This window comes from Somniosus microcephalus, chromosome 4 (assembly GCF_052327205.1).
Source record: "Somniosus microcephalus isolate GS21.2 chromosome 4, FLI_Smic_1.0, whole genome shotgun sequence".
Taxonomy (NCBI): Eukaryota; Metazoa; Chordata; class Chondrichthyes; order Squaliformes; family Somniosidae; genus Somniosus; species Somniosus microcephalus.
In genome coordinates, this window is record NC_140990.1 from 253552945 (window position 1) to 253574461 (window position 21517).

General features: G+C 44.0%; 1 protein-coding gene across 9 annotated transcripts in view; it reads left to right on the plus strand.

Annotated features, from left to right (window-relative positions):
- The window catches only part of myo3b (myosin IIIB), an 884551-nt gene that overhangs the window by 127158 nt on the left and 735876 nt on the right, over positions 1–21517 (plus strand). For 8 of the 9 annotated variants that reach the window (XM_085986241.1, XM_085986242.1, XM_085986237.1 and 5 more), the window contains exon 3: positions 1637–1768. In XM_085986241.1, coding sequence (XP_085842367.1) covers positions 1637–1768 — 132 coding nt within the window. Of the gene's footprint in view, positions 1–1636; positions 1769–5985; positions 6253–21517 lie in introns of those variants that run through there. The other variant, XM_085986240.1, reaches the window with a different exon arrangement.

Consider the following 21517-nt stretch of genomic DNA (forward strand, 5'->3'; position numbering starts at 1 on the left):
GAACCAGAGTTCTGTGGGCACGAATGCTAGAATATTGCATTTCTGCCGAATATGACATCGTGGTAATTTCATTCTGATATTATAAGTAAACACCCACCTGTTTCAGGTGGGAGCTCCCTGCATTCGCGTGAACCAGAAATAAGCGTGATGCACAAAATGGGTGCAGATTCAGCATGACTGGTTTCCACCCCATTCCCAAATTGTTAGCATCCACTTTACATAGAAAACATAGAAGATAGGAGCAGGAGTAGGCCATTCAGCCCCTCAAGCCTGTTCGCCATTTAATGAGATCATGGCTGATCATCCAAATTCAGTACCCTGTCCCTGATCCCCATATCCCTTGATCCCTTTAGCATTAAGAAATATATCTAACTCCTGCTTGAATATATTTAATGAATTGGCCTCAACTGCCTTGTGTGGTAGAGAATTCCACAGGTTCACCACTCTCTGGGTGAAGAAATTCCTCCTCATCTCAGTCCTAAATGGCTTACCCCTTATCCTTAGACTGTGACCCCTGGTTCTGGACTCCCCCGCCATCGGGAACATCCTTCGTGCATCTAGTCTGTCCAGTCCTGTTAGAATTTTATAAGTTTCAATGAGATCCCCTCTCATTCTTCTAAACTCTAGCGAATATAAGTCTAATCAACCCAATCTCTCTCCATACGTCATTCCTGCCATCCCAGGTATCAGTCTGGTGAATCTTCACTGTACTCCCTCCATGGCAAGAACATCCTTCCTCAGATAAGGCGACCAAAACTGCACACAATACTCAAGGTGTGGTCTCATCAAGGCCCTGTACAACTGCAACAAGACATCCTTGCTCCTGTACTCGAATCCTCTCGCTATGAAGGCCAACATACCATTTGCCTTCTTAACTGCCTGCTGCACCTGCATGCTTACCTTCAGCGACTGGTGCGCAAGGACACCCAGGTCTCGTTGCACTTCCCATTTTCCCAATCTGTTGCCGTTCAGATAATAATCTGTCTTCCTGTTTTTGCCACCAAAGTGGATAACCTCACATTTATCCACATTATACTGCATCTGCCATGCATCTGCCCAATCACCCAACCTGTCCAAATCATACTAGAGTTTCTCTGCATCCTCCTCACAGCACACACGCCCACCCAGCTTTGTGTCGTCTGCAAACTTGGAGACATTACATCTAGTTCCCTCGTCTAGATCATTAATATATATTGTGAACAGCTGGGGTCCTAGCACCGATCCCTGCGGTACCCCACTATTCACTGCCTGCCACTCGGAAAAAGACCCGTTTATTCCAACTCTTTGCTTCCTGTCTGCCAACCAGTTCTCTATCCAAGTCAGTACCTTACCCCCAATCCCATGTGCTTTAACTTTGCACGCTAATCTCTTATGCAGGACCCAGAATCGGCTGTTAATTATCAGGAAATAAAGCCTTCTGTAAAAGAGAAATAAGAGATGTTATCTCACCTGTGTCAAAGAAAATTTAAAGTCATGGTCAATCCTAGGACTGAACACGTGAAGTTACTGCTATTACTATCATTTGATTTCTTTATTGCATTCGGACAGCTTGCACTAAAAATCTGTGCGATTTGATCCAGAGTCTTACTGTCCTAATTTGTTTCAGTGTATTGATTTGTGGTTACCATTTCCTTAGGTTGTTGAAGAAATTGAAGCAGAATATAGCATCCTGCAGTCACTTTCAAATCATCCAAATGTTGTGAGATTTTATGGAATGTTCTACAAAGCAGACTTCAAATCTGGTGGTCACCTCTGGTTAGTTCTAGAGGTAAGAAGCCCATTGCTTTAGAATTACTTTTTTATTTGACCGTTCAAAAAAAAAAAAAATGCCAAAGGAACTTGTAAAGGTATAAGGTTAAAAATCACTGTTGGTGATATTGGCCAGATTAAAATAAGTCAGTTAAAATAGTGGACCGAGAAATGTCATACCCAAGGTGTGGTTGTGGTAAACCACTGTCGTTCACTGTGTTCACTTGTTGTTGTTGTTGTTGTCGTTCACTCTTGTTTCACTGTTATACCTGACTATGCCTCAGCTGACTCCGCCCTTGGCTACCTGGTATAAGGACGGCTGCACGGCAGCTCTCTGCCGTTTGGTCGTCCACTAGAGGTATAGTCCTGATCTGTTTGTAGTTGCATTCAGTAGTTAATAAAAGCCTGTTGTTCTGAACTCTACTCGGCCTTTTATTAGAATCGATAGCGCATCAGTGGTATTTTCCTCTGCTAGCAGTATTATTACCAACAAAACATAGTTTTTTTGATGAACAAGTACACAAAGTTACACAAGCTACAATAATATAACCAAGAACATAATTGTAGTATTCCAACATAGAAACAGGAGTAGGCCATTTAGCCCTTCGCACCTATTCCACCATTCAATGAGATCATGGCTGATCTGTGACCTAACTCCATATGCTCACCATTGCCCCACATTCCCTTAATACATTTGGTTAACAGAAATCTAACAATATCAGATTTAAAATTAACAATTGACCCAGCCTCAACTGCCTTTTGCAGAAGAGAGTTCCAAACTTCTACCACCCTCTGCATGTAGAAGTGTTTTCTAACTTCACTCCTGAAAGGCCTGGCTCTAATTTTTAGGCTACCTCCCCTAGTTGAGGATGCCCCAACCAATGGAAATATTTTCTGACTACTTCCGCTATCAGTTCCCCTTAATATCTTGAAAACTTAAATCAAATCACCCATTAATCTTCTAAATTCCGGGAATACAACCCTACTTTGTGTAATCTCACCTCATAATTTAACCCTCGGAATCCAGGTATCATTTTAACAAATCTACGCTGCACTCCCTCCAAGGCCAATTTATCCTTCCTAAGGTGTCCAGAACTGAACACAGTATCCCAAGTGTGGCTTTATATAGATGTAGCATGACTTCTAATCCCTTGTATTCTAATCCCCAAATATAAAGGCCAGCATTCCATTAGCCTTTTTGATTATTTTTTGTGCCTGTCCATGACATTTTAATGATTTAGGTACATGAACCCCCAAGTCTCTTTGGACTTCCTTGGACTTCTAACTGTTCACCATTTAGAAAGTACTCTGTTCAATCATTTTGTAGGTCCAAAGTGGATGACCCCACACTTGTTTATATTGAAATCCATTTGCCACAGTTTTGCCCGTTCACTTAATCTATTAATACATTCTCTTAATCTATTAATAATCTAATAACATTAAACATATTGGCCCGGATTTTGTGGTCAGTGGCGAATGAACGGTGCTAGCTGTTCATTACACTTACACTTGCCTACAGACTTTCTGTGGGCTTTTGCACTGGAACGTGCCAAAACAGCGCGGCACCCTCTACAGGGGATCTGGGACCTGTGAACAGGACAAGCAACGGTGTGTCTCCTTAACCAATCAAATTGAAGAATCCTCACTGAGACACGCAGAGTCTAAACCAGGAAGTGTAAGTTAGAATAGTTCAATGTCAAATCATGTAGAGTAAGCAAAATAAAGAGAGGGAAAGAACAATCATAGAATCATAGATATTTATGGCACAGAAGGAGGCCATTTGGCCCACCGTGTCTGCTCCGGTCGAAAAATAGCTATTGGATTGAGAGAGATAAAAGAGACAGAAAGAAAAGGTTAAAAAAAGTTATTTAAATTTAAAAAAAAATCTCCAACATTAAAATCTGTAGGAATTAGACTCCACACTTGTAAAAGTTAATTTTCAGTGCCAGAGAGGTTGTTTGGCAGTAATTAAGACTTATTACGCCATTAAAGTTCGCTTACACTTGAAGGCCTAACTTTTTCCGGCATGTTTGATGTGTGTCTCATGTGCAAGTACCTCAACTTCAGGTCGTTCCATGTATTCAAATGACGAGTGTCTCGGTGAGATACTGTTATAGCGAAGCTTCTGGAGGAGTAGGTCAACTCGGACAGCAATTCCTGATTTCCATGTTTAACTGTGCTTGTGCGGTTGCTGGAAGCTGTTGTCCGATTTACTCCTTAATAACGGTGAACACTGTTAGCCTCACCGTTATTTTTACCGCAAAATCCAGGCCAATCAGTTTTTTATTGCAGCACCACCACTGGTAGGATGATGTAATTGAAGTGTGAGCAGTTTACTTTCCATCACACGTGGACATAGGAATTTATAATGAAAATATTAAAATTATGACTGAAGTGTGTAACTTTAAATTGGGGAGTGAATTACATCTGTGTGCTCTGGTCCAATTATCTCTTTAACCCCACTGCATCTGAGAACTACACTTGGTCTTGATTCCCCACTTAAACTTAGTTGAAGAAATAAAACCCCGATCACCATATGCTCTGTGCATCTGATATCTCTGATACCAAGAGTCATAGTCATAGAGTCATACGGCTCAGAAGGAGGCCATTCGGCCCATTGTGTCCATGCCGGCTCTCTGTAGAACAATCCAGTAAGTTTCATTCCCCCGCTCTATCCCCGTAGCCTTGCAAGTTTATTTCCCTCAAGTGCCAATCCAGTCTCCGCTTCCACCACTTCCGTCGGCAGCGAATTCCAGGCCCTCACCACTCGCTGCGTAAAAAAGTTTTCCCTCACATCCCCCCTGTATCTCTTGCCCAAAACCTTTAAATCTGTGTCCCCTAGTCCTTGTACCATCAACTAGTGGGAACAGCCTTTCCCCGTCTAGCCTATCCAAACCTGTCATAATCTTGTACACCTCCATCAAATCACCCCTTAACCTCCTTTGCTCTAATGAAAACAAATCCAGCTTCTCCAACCTGTCCTTGTAGCTAAGATCCCCCATCCCCAGAACCATTCTGGTAAATCTCCTTTGCACCCTCTCAAGGGCCTTTGCATCCTTCCTAAAGTGTGGTGACCAGAACTGGATGCAATACTCCAGCTGTGGCCTAACCAGCACTTTATAAAGGTTCAACTCGCTGTTTTCTGTCCTTAAGCCGATAAATAGAATTTAGCCTCTCTCCTACCTCATTAAACAACTGGTTTATTATACCATCTTGAATGCTGTTATGAAACTATGTGGGTGATGTGCTGATGTTCATATCTGTCCTGTGAGTTTATTGTCATGCTGAGGAAATCACATATAACCAAGGTCTGCTCAAGAGATGAAGCTTGTTTTGCCTTCCCGATTAGTCTCCGATTCGGTGGGTTTTGCAGGCATATTTTGAATATATACATGGCTCTGATATCTATATTAACATCCACAAATCTGTCTTCTAAAAATAAATTTCAGATTTATGTAAATATGGTGCTCTTTGTAGTCAGAGATCACTTCCTCTAGCTCTTCAAGTTTTGATATCTTGAGAGCTCCAGGGCTCTCGCAATCAACACATGCAGTTGGTTTTAATAGGCTTGGGAATCCTCTTGACGCAATTTCATTTGAACTTCAGCTGCATTTGCCAGATGTTCAGTATATGTAACATAGGTAGGGTCATCTGAAGAAAATTGGGTTATTTTCCCCAACACTTTGTTGGAAATATTTGAACCAGGGATCATTTGAAAATGAATAGCCTGTTCACAGTGATGCTGTACTTAAAATAATTTCTAGTATAGCCATTATCAAAGTACTGACTTGATAGAATCTATATTTTCAATTTTAGTTACCTTTTTATTAATCATTGATTATTATAGTCATTTTATGTGAGTTGGGCTTGCTTGAGTGTTTTGCTGTAGTTGCAATTGCCATTTTTATGTCCTCCCTCCAATGTTCTGGGTTGTAGTTATTTCTGTATGATGTACCAGATATTTGATGATATGAGTGGTGGCCCTGCTGATGGGAATGGGCCGGGTGAGCGTTAAAATTGCAAAAATCAACTTGCTGCCCAATTCCCCATGAAACACGCTGACTCAGGTGGTAAATGCACTGGCCAGAAAGAGGCTTGGGGGGGGGGGGGGGCCTCATGAATAAATTAAAATCGGGGTCCTATGACATCATTAAGACTCCATTGTGATTTTAACTGGGCAGGGCTGAAGTTCCACTCTGACAAACTTGCTGAATAAATTCCAGCCGGATAGGCTTCACAAAGTGATTGACGTGACTGGAAGCTGCATTTAAAGGGGCACTCACCTGCAGGCACTTAGATCATTAGAATCTGTGTGCTACTGTGAGTAGTGCATTTCTAAGGCAGTTCTGAGCTTCCAATTTGCTTCTTTCTGATTTTTTCCCCCCCCTTACCCACCCTCATTAAGCACTCACTGCTTATCTTAGTTCCTGTTTTTGCTTCACTCCCTTTGGATGGACAAACAGGAAGAGGAGCTGCAGCCTCAACAACTAGGACAAGCATCAGGTAGGCCTATTAGAAGACTGCAGGCGATGGGGATACTCGCAGGGTCAACAGGCCTTGGATATTTTGAAGGAGCAGTGTGTGAGAACGCTGCGCTTCACCAGGCAGGCTGCTACTAACCTATCTGGCACGTTGCAACAAGACCAGCTGCCTGTTGGACCAGGAAGCCGTGGTTTTGTTAGTGGCTGTCAAAGTCAGCTCCGCCCTTAACTTTTTTGCCACAGGTTCTTTCCAAGCTGCTACAGGCGACATCACCCACATCTCCTAGCCTGCAGTACACAGCTACATCAAACAGGTCACCAATGCCCTCTTTGCCACAGCAAACCAGTACATTACCTTCCCAATGGACGCCAACAGCCAGAATGAAAGAGCTCTGGGATTGCTGCAGTGGCCAGCTTCCCTCGTTAGAGGGCACAAAACTCATGTAGCTATCAGGGCACGAGAAAATGAGTTCAAATACCACTGGCCTGTTTTCTGGGGCAGCGGGTGAGTTTTGAATTTACCCCACTATCTACCTTTAAATTTATCAGAATCACAACGGTATTTATTTGATGGCCAACTTTTCTGTGGCAGATCACAGAATGCACCAAGTACTACATTGCCATTAGGACATAAGAAATAGGAGCAGGAGTAGGCCATACGGCCCCTCGATCCTGCTCTGCCATTTAATAAGATCATGGCTGATCCTCAACTTCAACTCCACTTTCCTGCCCGATCTCCATATCCCTTGATTCCCCTAGAGTCCAAAACTCTATCTATCTCAGCCTTGAATATACTCAACGACTCAGCAGCCACAGCCTTTTGGGGTAGAGAATTCCAAAGATTCACAACCCTCTGAGTGAAGAAATTTCTCCTCATCAAGGTCTTAAATGGCCGACCCCTTTTCGTGAGATTATGCCCCCTAGTTGTAGACACTCCAGCCAGGGGAAATAGCCTCTCAGCATCTACCCATCCCAGAATCTTGTATGTTTCAATGAGATCACCTCTCATTCTTCTAAATTCTAGAGAGTATAGGCCCAATCTACTCAATCTCTCCTCACAGGACAACCCTCTCATCCCAGGAATCAAACTAATCACCTTCGTTGCACCCCCTCTAAGGCAAGTATATCCTTCCTTAGGTATTCAGACCAAAACTGTGCACAGTACTCCAGGTGTGGTCTCACCAAAGCCCTGTACCAATTGCATTTGCCTTCCTAATTCCTTGCTGTACCTGCATGTTAAATTTCTGTGTTTTGTGTACAATGACACCCAAATCCCTCTGAACAAAAACATTTAATAGCTTCTCGCCATTTAAAAAAGATTCTGTTTTTCTATTCTTCCTACCAAAGTGAATAACTTTACATTTCCCCACATTGTACTCCCATCTGACACCTTATTGCCCACTCACTTAACCTATCTATATCTCTTTGCAGGTTCTTTGGCTGTGATTTTGCCGACCGAGGTGGGTCCGGGGCGGCCGGGGTTGGTGTCGCGGTCCCAGCCTGCTGCCTACTGCAGCCCGCACTCTCCAAGTGATTTTACATTGATTGGGCTTGTTAAACCCGTCCTGCGAGGTTCCCGGCCAATTAATAGGAAGCGGGTCTGATGACGTCATTTGATGACACGTCATCAGCTGGTTTCCTTAAAGGGGCCATGTCCAAATTGATTTTGGAAGTTCTGCTCTCAGTGTTCTACAGCATTGAGGTGCTGCGAACACTGACTAGCACTGCACAAAGGTGCATGGCTGCACCCAGGCTCTCCCATGACTCCCTCCATATGCTTATGGAGGGAGTCACAGCACACAGGGAGGTTCTCTTCCCTTCCCATGGGTGGAAGAGACCTCCCCAGGAGATCAATGCAGCCTGGTTGCACATTGCACAGGAGGGCAGAAACAGGGATGTTATCAGGAGGACCAGGCTGCAGTGGCGCAAACCTTTCAATGATCTCAGTAGATCATGAAATGTTACTACAAAGCTACACTCAACCTCATCCTGCTGTGCCTCTCATCACATCCCCATCACTCTGCCTTCCCTACCCTACTTATGCAGATCTTTACTCACACCAACTTACCTTGTCCCTCCACCCATCCCTCTCTATCTACATTATCACTTCCCCATCTCACCAGCCACCCCTCACACTCACCCTCATTCTACTGCAAGCATACAAACTAACAACACACAAGGGTAGGCATTTGGGTGGTTTAGCCAATGTTCATGTGAAGTTTCTGTTAATGTGTTGTCAAACATTTAAATCTATATTTTCAACACTTTACCTTATTGGGCACATCTGTGCTCACCTTTGGAAGTGTCTTAGTGAGTTCCAGTGAATGTTGAGACATAGCTCCGCCCCCTCACCAATTGTGATGAATGTGAAAGGAATGGCTTAGACATTGTAGGGATGCTTTATGGTGTTGGTGTGGGGTGGTGTCAACCTGGTGCATCATCTGGCAGCCAGGGTGTACAGCGTCAAGTGCAGTAAATCAGGCGACGGTGATGCCATCCTTGGACTCCGAGGCAGCAATGTTGTCAGGTGCTGATACCCTGTGTCCTGTGCAGCATCAGGTGATTGCGGAGAAGGTTGGTGTTGTTATTGGTGATGTTGGTGTGCCTGGTGATGTTGGTGTTGGGGCTGATCGTGGAGGGATTCTGGGGACCAACGTGAGATTTTTTCAAGGGCACCGATGTTGCTGGAATAGATGGCATCTGAAGTTGAGATGACAGAAGCGACCTGTCAGTGGTGAGAGAGCTTGCTCCAAGGAGGTGACAGTGGATAGAGAGTTTACTCAACACTTCCAAACTGCATACAGCTCACAAGTGTCTTCCAAGCCCTGAAGGCTCAAGCTTCTGACATTGGAAAGTGACCAGCTGTGAAATGGTAGCTTTCATACCACTTTTGCAGCTGTCACCTATTTACAGCAATAAGGAGACATAGAGAACCTGACCTACTTACCTGACGTGATCTCCGAACGTGAACCTCGTTAAAAAAGTGGTAAAATGGAAATAGGCTGGCAAAATAGTAGTTAACAAGCGTTTAACAAGCATTTAACTATCTTGAATGCTTCCCCCCACCCCCCCACTGCTTGGGGTCGGGTCTGTTCTGAAATCGCAGACCTGACACTTTGGAAACTTATATGGAGGCGGGCTCCCAACCTGCTGTCAATCATTTTGATTTTGACAGCGGACCCGCCTCCGAATCCGCACTCTGAGCACCGGCAAAATTGTCGACTTTGTGCCCTCCTCACAGCTTACTTTCCCACCTACTTTTGTATCATTAGCAAAGTTAGATACATTACACTCAGTCCCTTAAGCAAAGTCATTAACAGAGATTGTAAATAGCTAAGGCCCCAGTGCTAATCCTTGCCGCACTCCACTAGTTACATTCTGCCAACCTGAAAATGACCCGTTTATTCCTACTCTCTGTTTTCTGTCCTTTAACCAATCCTCTATCATGCTAATATATTACCCCAACCCCCTGAGCCCTTATCTTGTGCGTAGCACTCTTTTATGTGGCACCTTACCGAATGCCTTTCAAAATCCAAATACATACATCCACTGGTTACTTTATCTACCCTGCTAGTTACATCCTCAAAAAACTCTAATAAATTTGTCAAACACGATTTCCATTTCATAAAACCATGTTGACTCTGCCTAATCGTAATTGATTTTCTAAGTGCCCTGTTGCAATAATACAGTCAACAATAAAAAGTGCAATACTATGAGGTGTGATGCTCCATCCCTACCTCTCTTGAGAACTGGCAGTCGGGAGGTACTCCAGGGTTTGTGGGGGGAGGGGCGGGGAGAGATGAACAGTACTATTGAGTCAATAAAAACATTGTTTCCCTGCACCTTGCCCTCGTGGAAATGAGACAAGTGGAAGCTGTCAAAAACATTCAGCAAAGTCAGCTTTGAGTGCCTATAGTTGGCATAGGATCCTGTTCTTAGCTGGTTTAAATTTTTCTAATGATGTGCATGTATATAGAACAAACATAATTTGCATATTTTACAGCTATTTACATAGAAGAAGTATAAAAATATTGGGCTATAACCACATAACTTTTTTGGAAATGTTATGCAAAAAGCAATTAAAATGTCTGAGTATGATGAAGCACTGATAGAAATATATCTATGGAAACTTAAAATGTGCTTTTTATATTAGGTGTGTGTTAGTAAACATTAATTGCAAGAAACTCTGTCCAAATCTGATTTGTTGGCAGGGCATGTCAAGAATATTGAAATATGCTTGTTGTCTATTTTATGCTGTCTGCCAACAGCAGCACTAATGACATGAAAGATTGAAAGGGCCATAATCTCTGTCCATCATTCATGAAATTGGTCTGCGTGAGGAAATTATGACTTGCTCAAAAGACACGATTAGGGAAAAATAACATCAAACCATGGATTTTCTAGTTGCACCGTAAAAAATAATTCACCTCACATAAAACGTGAAACAAAATTATGTTGATTGCTGTATTTTATTAATGATAAAGTCATAATGCAATTATTTTACAATTGAAACATAAAAATATGTGAAAACTGTTCGGGCTGATTTCCCTCTGCCTTGCCCCCAAGTGGCGCATGAAAAATCAGTGCCAGAGGGAAAAATGGATGCCCACATATTGCTTCTGAATAGCACTGTACCTGAATTTCTTCAGTGGTTTTTGTGATGTCTGCACCTTTGTGCCCTTGAAGAAGACGTAGTAATGTAAATTTCAGGTAAATGAATGTCGGACTTCGCATCAGATTTTCTCCAGTAATGCTGGGTGCAGTTCAGGGGCAAAACGCTCCCATAAATAGGTGGTACTGCTATTTCCTGAAATGCTATTTAGGTGCCGTCAGTCTTAAAGAACAGGCTGATGTTATCAAGATAGGTCTTTATTTTTAACTTATTGACTTAATAAAATAGATTTGCTGCTTCAGGACTTTTTGCTGCTTCAAGACTCTACACTTAGTAACGTAGGCCATATTCGGTACTGTGCCGCACCACCCCACCCCCCACCCCAAACTTTTGCGATATGGGTTATTTGAAGGGAGACAAGGGGAAATAGCCACAAGCTCGGTCTTCCCAATGTTGAGTTGGCAGAGGTTAGAAGTCATCTAGGACAGAATGCCAGACAAACAGCCAAACAGCACAGAGGCAGTGTAGAGATTGAGAGAGGTAGAACTGCGTGTCATTGGTGTACATGTGGAAGTTGTCCCTATGTCTCTTAACTTTTGTCACCAAGGAGCAGCACGTTGTTAAGGAAATGGAGAGGGCCAACAATGTATCCTTAGGAGACTCCAGAGATGATTGTATGGTGGTGGGAAGAAAAGCCATTGCCGGAGATGCTCTTGCTATAATTGGATAGGTAAGAGCACAGAGCTTGGAGACAGAGCAGGGTGAATCGCAATTGGAGTGAATCGCAAGTGGAAGAATTGGTGATGGTAGGAATTTTGTGAGAGGAGGAAGGCAGTTTCTGATGTCCAACTCAAAAGGAGGAGTGGAGCCACAGAACCCCAGGACTCAAGGGAGGAGCAGCAGAATCCGAGGGCTTTAAGTTCAAAAATTGGAGAGCCTGGAGGTGAGGGAGCATGAGCATCAGGGAGAGAGGTAAAAACACCTAAAGTGATGTCATCACAAGGGTGAAGGGATAATTACAAGTCCTAGCCCTTTTTGGGCTACCCCAGATCAGGCGTATTCCCCAGACGTTCACCTTCAACTAAAGTTAGAGATAGCCAAATTCTATAAGACGCTTAAATGGGTCTAACGGTTCAGGCTATCTCTCACTAAAGGAAAGGAACGACTGAAGATGTTACAATCCTCAGGATAGCACTTTTAATAAGTTTAACTAGACTGTAACCTTCCGGATATTATGAGGGTCTGGAATACCCCCCAGAATTCTGCAACTCCTTACAAAAGAGTGTACAGAAATTGGGTTCATGAGATTGATACAGAAATACACTGAGACAATTCTAAAAATATATAGATTTATTTAAGAGCCAACATTCATTTAACAGCTGTTGAGTCAGTCGCAACATTAACAGATCAAAAACAATTAGCTTACATTTCTTATTTCTCAGAGATCCTTATTTTTCAAATCTTTACTTCGTTACATTTCTACATTTCTTACTTATTTCTAAATCCAGAACATCCACCAAAATCAAATACCTTGATTACCCGAAACTTAAAGTTAAAAACTTAGAGCGTGCTTGTGAAGTTGAGAAACGCTTGCCCGTTCAGCGGCTTCTGACTTTTCATCTGAAAAGCTCTATCTTTTAAACTCTTTTTTTAGTGGTTTATTCTTTGAAGTTTCCTGCTGATGTAAGCTAATTGTCTTATTCATTCTCTCTGTTGAATTCTTACTGATCTTATTGTCAATTTAGCTGTTAACTTTTAAATTCCTGTCTACTGTATGCATAATTATGTCCCTACCTTTAGATGTTCCGAAAACCATCATAAAATGGCTAGAAACAGATTTATCTCTTTGATGTCATTCTTATCGAAGATTTTTCATTCAATTCTTAATATTGGCTTAACTGGTTATAACCAGACGTTGTGACTCCGTGGTGTTCCAAGTTCAATACAAAAACAATGCGATTGCTTGGTGCATCTATTGAAGTCATATCTTAAAATGTTCTGCAGATATCATATTTACTATATGTAAATTAAAACCACTTTAACCAGAGTGTTTACTTGTTTTCTAGCTATCTCAATTGGTTGCATATTTAATCTTGTTTCCTGTCTTATTGATGTTACTTTTACCAAGGCACATGGTTTTTTAATATTCTGTGTTTCTATTCGAAGTGTCAGTTTCTAACACTTTACTTGGGTCATTTCATTGTGTTGGTTCCAAACCGCAGACCTTTCGGAAGCGCCAAACTGCTATTTCAATAGGGCCTTTGTATATTAGCATTAACAATCAATTCCCATTTCAAAGCTTGTGGTGTTTACAACTTTGTTATCAAACCATCCCATCTCAGAAGCCTGTTTTCTGTTTGCAGCCTGTGTCTCCGAAGCTTTAGATTTTTAAACCCAGTATATCATGTATTAATAAATATCAGAATTCTATTCATATTATGGTGTATCTCTTGAAATATGGCTTATTCCGTCATAAGGGAAGGAGCTGATTGGTGCGTAGTTGGTGAGTGTTGGTTTTTTTCTGGATCAGATCAGGGTCAAATCTTAAGTTTATACAGTATCTGGTAAGTTTAGTTAGTCTAATAAATAGAGGCATTTAACATTTTTTCCAGTGTTTTAGTGCTTAGTGCAAGTTAGTGTGTTTAAAAAAAAAAGAAAAAAAACTTAAGTAGATATAAATAATATAAATAATTTAGACTAAGATATGGCAGAGCAGGTTGTCTTTTTTTAAATTTGATACTGGGATGTGGGCGTCGCTGGCAAGGCCAGCATTTATTGCCCTTGAGAAGCTGGTGGTAAGCCGCCGCCTTGAACTGCTGCTGTCCGTGTGGTGAAGGTACTCCCACAGTGCTGTTAGGGAGGGAATTCTAGGATTTTGACCCAACGACGATGAAGGAGCGGCGATATACTTCAACATCAGGATGGTGTGTAACTTGGAGGGGAACTTGGAGGTGGTGGTGTTCCCATGCGCCTGCTGTCCTTGTCCTTCTAGGTGGTAGAGGTTGCGGGCTTGGGAGGTGCTGTTGAAGAAGCCTTGGCAAGTTGCTTTCTGTCTGGACTGCAGTATGTGGGAGTTTGTGAACAGCGAGACTGACTCGAGTGAACATATCTGCAGTAGATGTCTCCATATCGAATCTCTCCAGCTCAGTGTCATTGAGCTGGAATGCGAGTTAGAGACACTCTGACACATAAGGGAGGGGGAGCAGCAACTGGACAGTTTGCTCCAGACTTCAGTTACACCTCGTAGAGAGGTGCAGGTTCAGAATTGGGTTGGTGTGACCGACAGTATGCAGAGTAAGAGGAACCCAGGTGAGATAGAGAACGAGGATCTGCAGAAACTGATTCTATTCAGCAGGTACAATGAACTTGCCACCTGTGAGGATAAGGATAAAGACTGTCAGAAGGACAGCCAGAATGTGGACCATGGCACCTTGGAGCAGGAGGCTGTCCAAAGCGGGGAGGAGGAAGAGGGGAAGCGTAATGTGGTAGTTGTAAGGGATTCAATAATTAGGGGGACAGATAGCATCCTTTGTAATTAAGATCGAGAGTCCCACATAGTATGTTGCCTACTTGGTGCCAGGATAAGGGACATATCAAACTGGCTTGAAAGGATATTGGAGAGGGAGGGGGAAGATCTAGTCATTGTGGTCCATGTTGCAATCAACAACATGGGGAGAGGAGGTAAGAGGTCCTGTTTAGGGAGCACCAGGAACTAGGAGCTAAATTAAAGAACAGGACCTCACAATCTTTGAATTATTACCTGAGCCATGTGCAAATTGGCATAGGGATAAATAGATTAGGGAGGTGGACGTGTGGCTGAAGGAGTGGTGTGGGAAAGAGGGATTCTATTTCATGGGGCACTGGCACCAGTATTGGGACAGGAAGGAACTGTACCATTGGGATGGGCTCCACTTGAACCGGTCTGGGACCAGGGTCCTAGCAGAAAGGATCAATAGGGCGGTCACAAGGACTTTAAACTAGTAAATGGGCGGGCGGGGGGGAAGAGGGCTCAAGTGGAAATTGTAGTGCAAATAATAGTTCAAAAACAAACAAAAGGGAAGAGAGTAGAGTAAGAGTCAAAAATTTTGCTTTAGACACGACAGGTAAAGGGAAAACTAAAAGATGTAAAGTGATTAAACCAGGAGATAGAAATAAGAAACAGGTGAGTAAAACATTAGAGCTGAAGGACAGACCCAAATAAGTGTGTGGCCCAAATAAGTGTTCTTTATACAATGCACGGAGTATAAGGAATAAATTGAATGATCTGCAGGCACAAATTCAATTTGGAGGGTATGACATGGTAGCCGTTACTGAGACATGGCGGCAAGATGGTCATGACTGAGAACTAAATATACCAGGTTATAAGGTCTACAGGAAAGATAGGGAAAATGGTAGAGGGGGAGGAGTAGCCTTAGTGATTAAGGATGAAATCACTTCAATGATAAGAGGATGTAACGAGACGTAAGCAGGCAGTGGAGACTTTATGGGTAGAAATAGGAAAGGGTTTAAGACTAGTTGGAGTTGTGTATAGAGCCCCCTGGTAGCAACTGTGAAGTGCTAGATTGTATAAATGCAGAGTTTGGGTGGGGGACTCTGAGTTGGGGAACTTCAATATCCATCACCAAGAGTGGCTCGGTAGCACCATTACTGACTGAGCTGGCTGAGTCCTGACGGACATAGTTGCCAGACTGGGCCTGCGGCAAGTGGTGAGAGAACCAACACGAGGGGAAAAACCGACTTGACCTCGTCTTCACCAATCTACCTGTCACAGATGCATCTGTCCATGACAGTATTGGTAGCAGTGACCACCGCACAGTTCTTGTGGAGATGAAGTCCTGTCTTCACACGGAGGACACCCTCCATTGTTTTGTGTGACATTACCACCGTGCTAAATGGGATAGATTCAGAACAGACCTAGCAGCTCAAAACTGGGCATCCGTGATGCGCTGTGGGCCATTAGAAGTAGCAGAATCCCTCACTCTACCAATACCACCAAGCTAGGGGACCAACCCTGGTTCAATAAGGAGTGTAGAAGAGCATGCACGGAGCAGCACCAGGCATACCTAAAAACGAGGTGCCAACCTGGGGAAGCTGTAACACAGGACTACGTGCATGCTAAAAAGCGGAAGTAGCATGCTATAGATGTAGGAACATGGGGGAAAAATTCAGTTGCTTTGCGCCTCCCATTGGGGCGCAAAGCTCCTAGCGCCCGGAGACGGTGCCGCTGACACCTCCCGCAAAATTCAGCGGGAGGTTAGCGGCGGCGGTAGACAGTAGCAGCCCGCGGTTCTGCACCTCCAGCTACGATGTCATCACCATGTGCAGCGCCCCGCTCTCGCCCTGGCCGCAAACTTGGCTCACGCCTACTGCCGGACACTATGTCCGACAGAGTCAGGATGGTGTTTTTGCGATCGGGGCGGTATAAATTAAAGGGTAGGTGCCGGGCGGCCATTTTGTTTGGGCTGCCTGCCAGCACCTGCCCCCTCTCGCCTCCTCTTGCGGGGTGCCAGCCACGATTGGGCAACCCGGCGCTCCTCTTGTGTGCCGGGCTCTTTTGCCGGCACCCCGCTCCCCGGTCTCCCATTTAATTGGGGAGGGAGGCCTGCAGTACCGCGGCGATATTGAATGGGAGCGCCCCAAGAGGGAGGGGCAGCGCTTCCAGTAGTACCCCACCTCCTGCTTGGGGCACTACCATTCAATTTCGGGCGCGGGGGCACTAAAAGTAGCACCCTGGCAAAGTTATCGCCCCAAAGGGGGCGCGAGCCAATTTTCCCCCCATAGGAATTAGGAGCAGGAGTAGGCCATACGGCCCTTCGAGCCTGCTCCGCCATTCAGTAAGATCATGGCCGATCTTCAATCTCATCTCCACTTTCCCGCCCAATCCCCATACCCCTTGATTCCCCTAGAGTCCAAAACTCTATCTATCTCAGCCTTGAATATACTCAACAATTCAGCATCCACAACCCTTTGGGGTAGAGAATTCTAAAGATTCACAACGCTCTGAGTGAATGAATTCCTCCTCATCTCAGTCCTAAATGGTCGACCCCTTATCCGGAGACTATGCCCCTTAGTTCTAGACTCTCCAGCCAGGGCAAACAACCTCTCAGCATCTACCCTGTCAAACCCCCTCAGAATCTTATATGTTTCAATGAGTTCACCTCTCATTCTTCTAAACTCCAGAGAGTATTGGCCCAATCTAGTCAATCTCTCCTCATAGGACAACCCTCTCATCCCAGGGATCAATCCTAGTGAACCTTTGTTGCACTGCCTTTAAGGCATGGATGTCCTTTCTCAGATAAGGAGACCAAAACAGTGCAGAGTACTCCAGGTGTGGTCTCACCAAAGCCCTGTACAATTGTAGTCAGACTTCCTTACTCTTGTACTCCACCAGTGTGATTAAAGGAGAAGACCCAATATCACTTTCTCAGGACAAATCCTGAAAGAAGTTTCCCTCCAAAATGGTGATACCAGGAGCTCCTACATCATGTGACTAGATAGTACGCACTAGAGAATTCTAGTTTGTGTGGAGAAATTCTCCATGTGTGAGACAGAGATCCCAAGAAGGCAGTTGGAGTTTAAAAAAAAATTGTTTTATGGGATGTGGGTGTCGCTGGCAAGGCCAGCATTTATTGCCCATCCCTAATTGTCCTTGAGAAGGTAGTGGTGAGCCACTGCCTTGAACCGCTGCAGTCCGTGTGGCGAAGGTATTCCCACAGTGCTGTTAGGTAGGGAGTTCCAGGATTTTGACCCAGAGACGATGAAGGATCGATGATATACTTCTAAGTCGGGATAGTATGTGACTTGGAGGGGAACTGGGAAGTGGTGGTGTTCCCATGCACCTGCTGCCCTTGTCCTTCTAGGTGGAAGAGGTCGCGGTTTGGAAGGTGCTGCCGAAGAAGCCTTGGTGAGTTGCTGCAGTGCATCTTGTTAGATGGTACACACTGCAGCCATGATATGCCGGTGGTGGAGGGAGTGAATGTTTAAGGTGGTGGATGGGGTGCCAATCAAGCGGGCTGCTTTGTCCTGGATGGTGTCGAGCTTCTTGAGTATTGTTGGAGCTGCACTTATCCAGGCAAGTGGAGAGTATTCCATCACACTCCTTACTTGTGCCTTGTAGATGGTGGAAAGACTTTGGGGAGTCGGGAGATGAGACACTCGCCGCAGAATACCTAGCCTCTGACCTGCTCTTGTTGCCACAGTATTTATGTGGCTGGTCCAGTTAAATTTCTGGTCAATGGTGACCCCCAGGATGTTGATGGTGGGGGATTCGGCAATGGTAATGCCATTGAATGTCAAGGGCAGGTGGTTCGACTCTCGCTTGTTGGAGATAGTCATTGCCTGGCACTTCTGTGGCGCAAATGTTACCTGCCACTTTTCAGCCCAAGCCTGAACGTTGTCCAGGTCTTGTTGCATGCGGGCATGGATCGCTTCATTATCTGTGGAGTTGTGAATGGCGCTGAACACTGTGCAGCCATCAGCGAACATCCCCATTTCTGACCTTATGATGGAGGGAAGGTCATTGATGAAGCAGCTGAAGATGGTTGGTAGATCCATTCTGGCAGCTGGTGTTATGGCTACTCTGCAGGGGCCTTGCACCCCATCCTTTAAATGTTATCACATTGGTTTTCTGCAGTGTGATGTAGAGGATGCTTGAAGAAGATAGGTTGTCAACCTTGTAGTTTCTTCATTCTTCAAAAGATATACACCCTCCACAAACCATAATTACATCCACCTATACCTTCATCTTTCAGGGGTATTGGATTTAAGATTAAGATACTGGTAGTCAGTTTTAGGGCCATACAAACTGTCCCAATGACGCAGGCCCTGGGGAAGGAGGAGGAGATCATGTGAAGCACTGCCAGTTTACAATCTCATGATATTTTTATGTGCATGCTAAAGACATGATGGTTCGAGAACAGTCAAGCAGGGCTTCTATGGTGTGTGGAGGATATATATTATTTGAAGAATAATCCTACAAGATAGATAATCTATTTTTCTCAATTGTCAGTTCTCCCTTGGTGATGACCAAGATCGGAGACAAGCGTCCTGCTCCCACACATCAATTAGTGTTGTAATCAGCTGGGACACCTCTCCCTACGATTATCTTTTTTCTCTGTGGGGAAGCACTAGTCCTTCATGTAGTACCTCCAACAGTGCTACACCTGAGATTGGAACTCCGTGGCATGGAAGGTCAATTCTATATCTTACTATTCAGTGGTACCATGTCTCGGTGTTCCAATGAGCTGTACTGCTGTGCTGCCCCAGGATAGCATTTTGAATAATAGTTTAGAAGGATCAGAGCTGTTGGATTATGTAGGACCAGGCAGCGATGTTACCTTTTTGTAATATTAACAAGTGTAAGAGAGTCATTTGATAATCTGTATTTGGCTTTGCCAGCTATATCACATGATGCTACCCTTGTTATATAGTGAGGACAAAACATGAAGCACTGTTCATACCTGTTCATATTCAGAATAAACAATTTATTACATTTATATAACTAACTAAATTAATTTGGCAGGGGAAGGGGAGCCAGAAAATAGCAGAGAGGAGCAGAAATTAACCCAGAGGACAGAGAGAGAAAAAAAGGAAAACTTGCATTTATATAGCGCCTTTCACCGGATGCCCCAAAGCGCTTTACAGCCAATGAAGTACTTTTTGAAGTGTAGTCACTGTTGTAATGTAGGAAACGCAGCAGCCAGTTTGCGCACAGCAAGTTCCCATAAACAGCAATGTGATAATGACCAGATAATCTGTTTTTTAGTGATGTTGGTTGAGGGATAAATATTGGCCAGCACACTGGGGATAACTCCCCTGCTCTTCTTTGAAATAGTGCCATGGGACTCTTTTATGTCCACCTTAGAGAGCAGATGGGGCCTTGGTTTGACAGCACCTCCAACAGTGATTCCCTCAGCACTGCACTGGATTGTCAGCCTAGAATTTTTGCTCAAGTCTCTGGAGTGGGACTTGAACCCACAATCTTTTGACTCAGAGGTGAGGCTGCTACCAACTGAGCCACTGGCCGAGAGATATAAACAGCAGTAAAATTAGAAATATCCCCAAAATTGCAGGGACCAGTTTGAGGAAAATAGTAAAAGTGACGAAGGAGGTATGTACGTCAATGTCCATAGTGTGAGCTGCAGGCACAAATTGCTACATGGGATTATGACGTAGTTGCATGAACAGAGACATGGCTCAAACAAGGCCAGGAATGGATTCTTAATTTTCCTGGTTACCAAGCATTCAGGAGTGATGGAGAAGGAAAAAGAGGAGGGGTTGCAGCAGTATTGATTAAGGATGATACAGTTCTAAATAGAAAGGATGTACTCGATGGCTCTAGGACTGAATCGATTTGGCTTGAGTTGAGGAACAGAGGGGGATGCTGTTGCATTATTGGGTGTTTTTTATAGAGCTACAAATAGTGAGAAGGAGATAGTTGAGCAAATTTGTCAACAAATTTCAAAGGCATGTGAGAAAAATAGAGTAATAATATTAGACCTTAATTACCCTAATCGAGACCGTGAAAAAGATAGTGCTAAGGGTAAGGAAGGGGAAAAAGTTTCTGATATATGCACAGGTGAACTTTAACAATCAATATGTCTCCAGTCCAACAAGGAAGGAAGCCGTGTTGGATCTGGTTCTGGAAAATGAAGTAGGGCAAGTAAATGTTTTACAGTAGGAGATCATGTAGCTAAGAGTGACCACAACATAATTCGGTTTAATGTAATTATGGAAAGAGACCAGAAAATATCGACGGTAAAAATGTTCAACTGGTCAAGAGCTAATTTCAATGATTTCAGAAGTGACTAGCACAGGTAGATTGGAAAAGGTGCTAGCAGGGTAAACCAGTAACTGAGCAATGTCAGGCTTTCAGGTACAAACTAGGCATATTAGTATTAAATGAGTACTTTGCATCCATCTTCACAAAGGAAACGGATGATGTGAAGGTTACACTAAAAGAGGAGAGGGAAGTTATGGACAGGATAATAATTGATACGGTGGCGTAGTGGTTATGTCACTAGACTAGTAAGCCATGAGGCTCAGTCAAATGCTCTGAGGATATGGGTTCAAATCCCACCACGGCAGCTGGTGGAATTTAAATTCAATTCAATTTAATTCTGGAATTAAATGTTAGTCTTAGTAATGGCGACCATGATACCATTGTCGATTGTTGCAAAAACCCATCTGGTTCACTAATGTCAAAAACCCATCTGGTTCACTAATGTCCTTTAGGGAAGGAAATCTGCCGTCATTACCTGGTCTGGCCTGCATGTGACTCCAGACCCACAGCAATGTGGTTGACTCTTAATGCCCTCTGAAATGGCCTAGCAAGCCACTCAGTTGTAAACAACCGCTACGAAAAACAATAAGAATAAAACCGGACAGACCACCCGGCATCGACCTCGGCACCGGAAACGACAACGGCAAACCCAGCCCTGTCGACCCTGCAAAGTCCTCCTTACCAACATCTGGGGGCTTGTGCCAAAATTGGGAGAGCTGTCCCACAGACTAGTCAAGCAACAGCCTGACATAGTCATAATTACCGAATCATACCTTACAACCAATGTCCCAGACACCACCATCACCATCCCTGGGTATGTCCTGTCCCACCGGCAGGACAGACCCACCAGAGGTGGTGGCACCGTGGTATACAGTCGGGAGGGAGTAGCCCTGG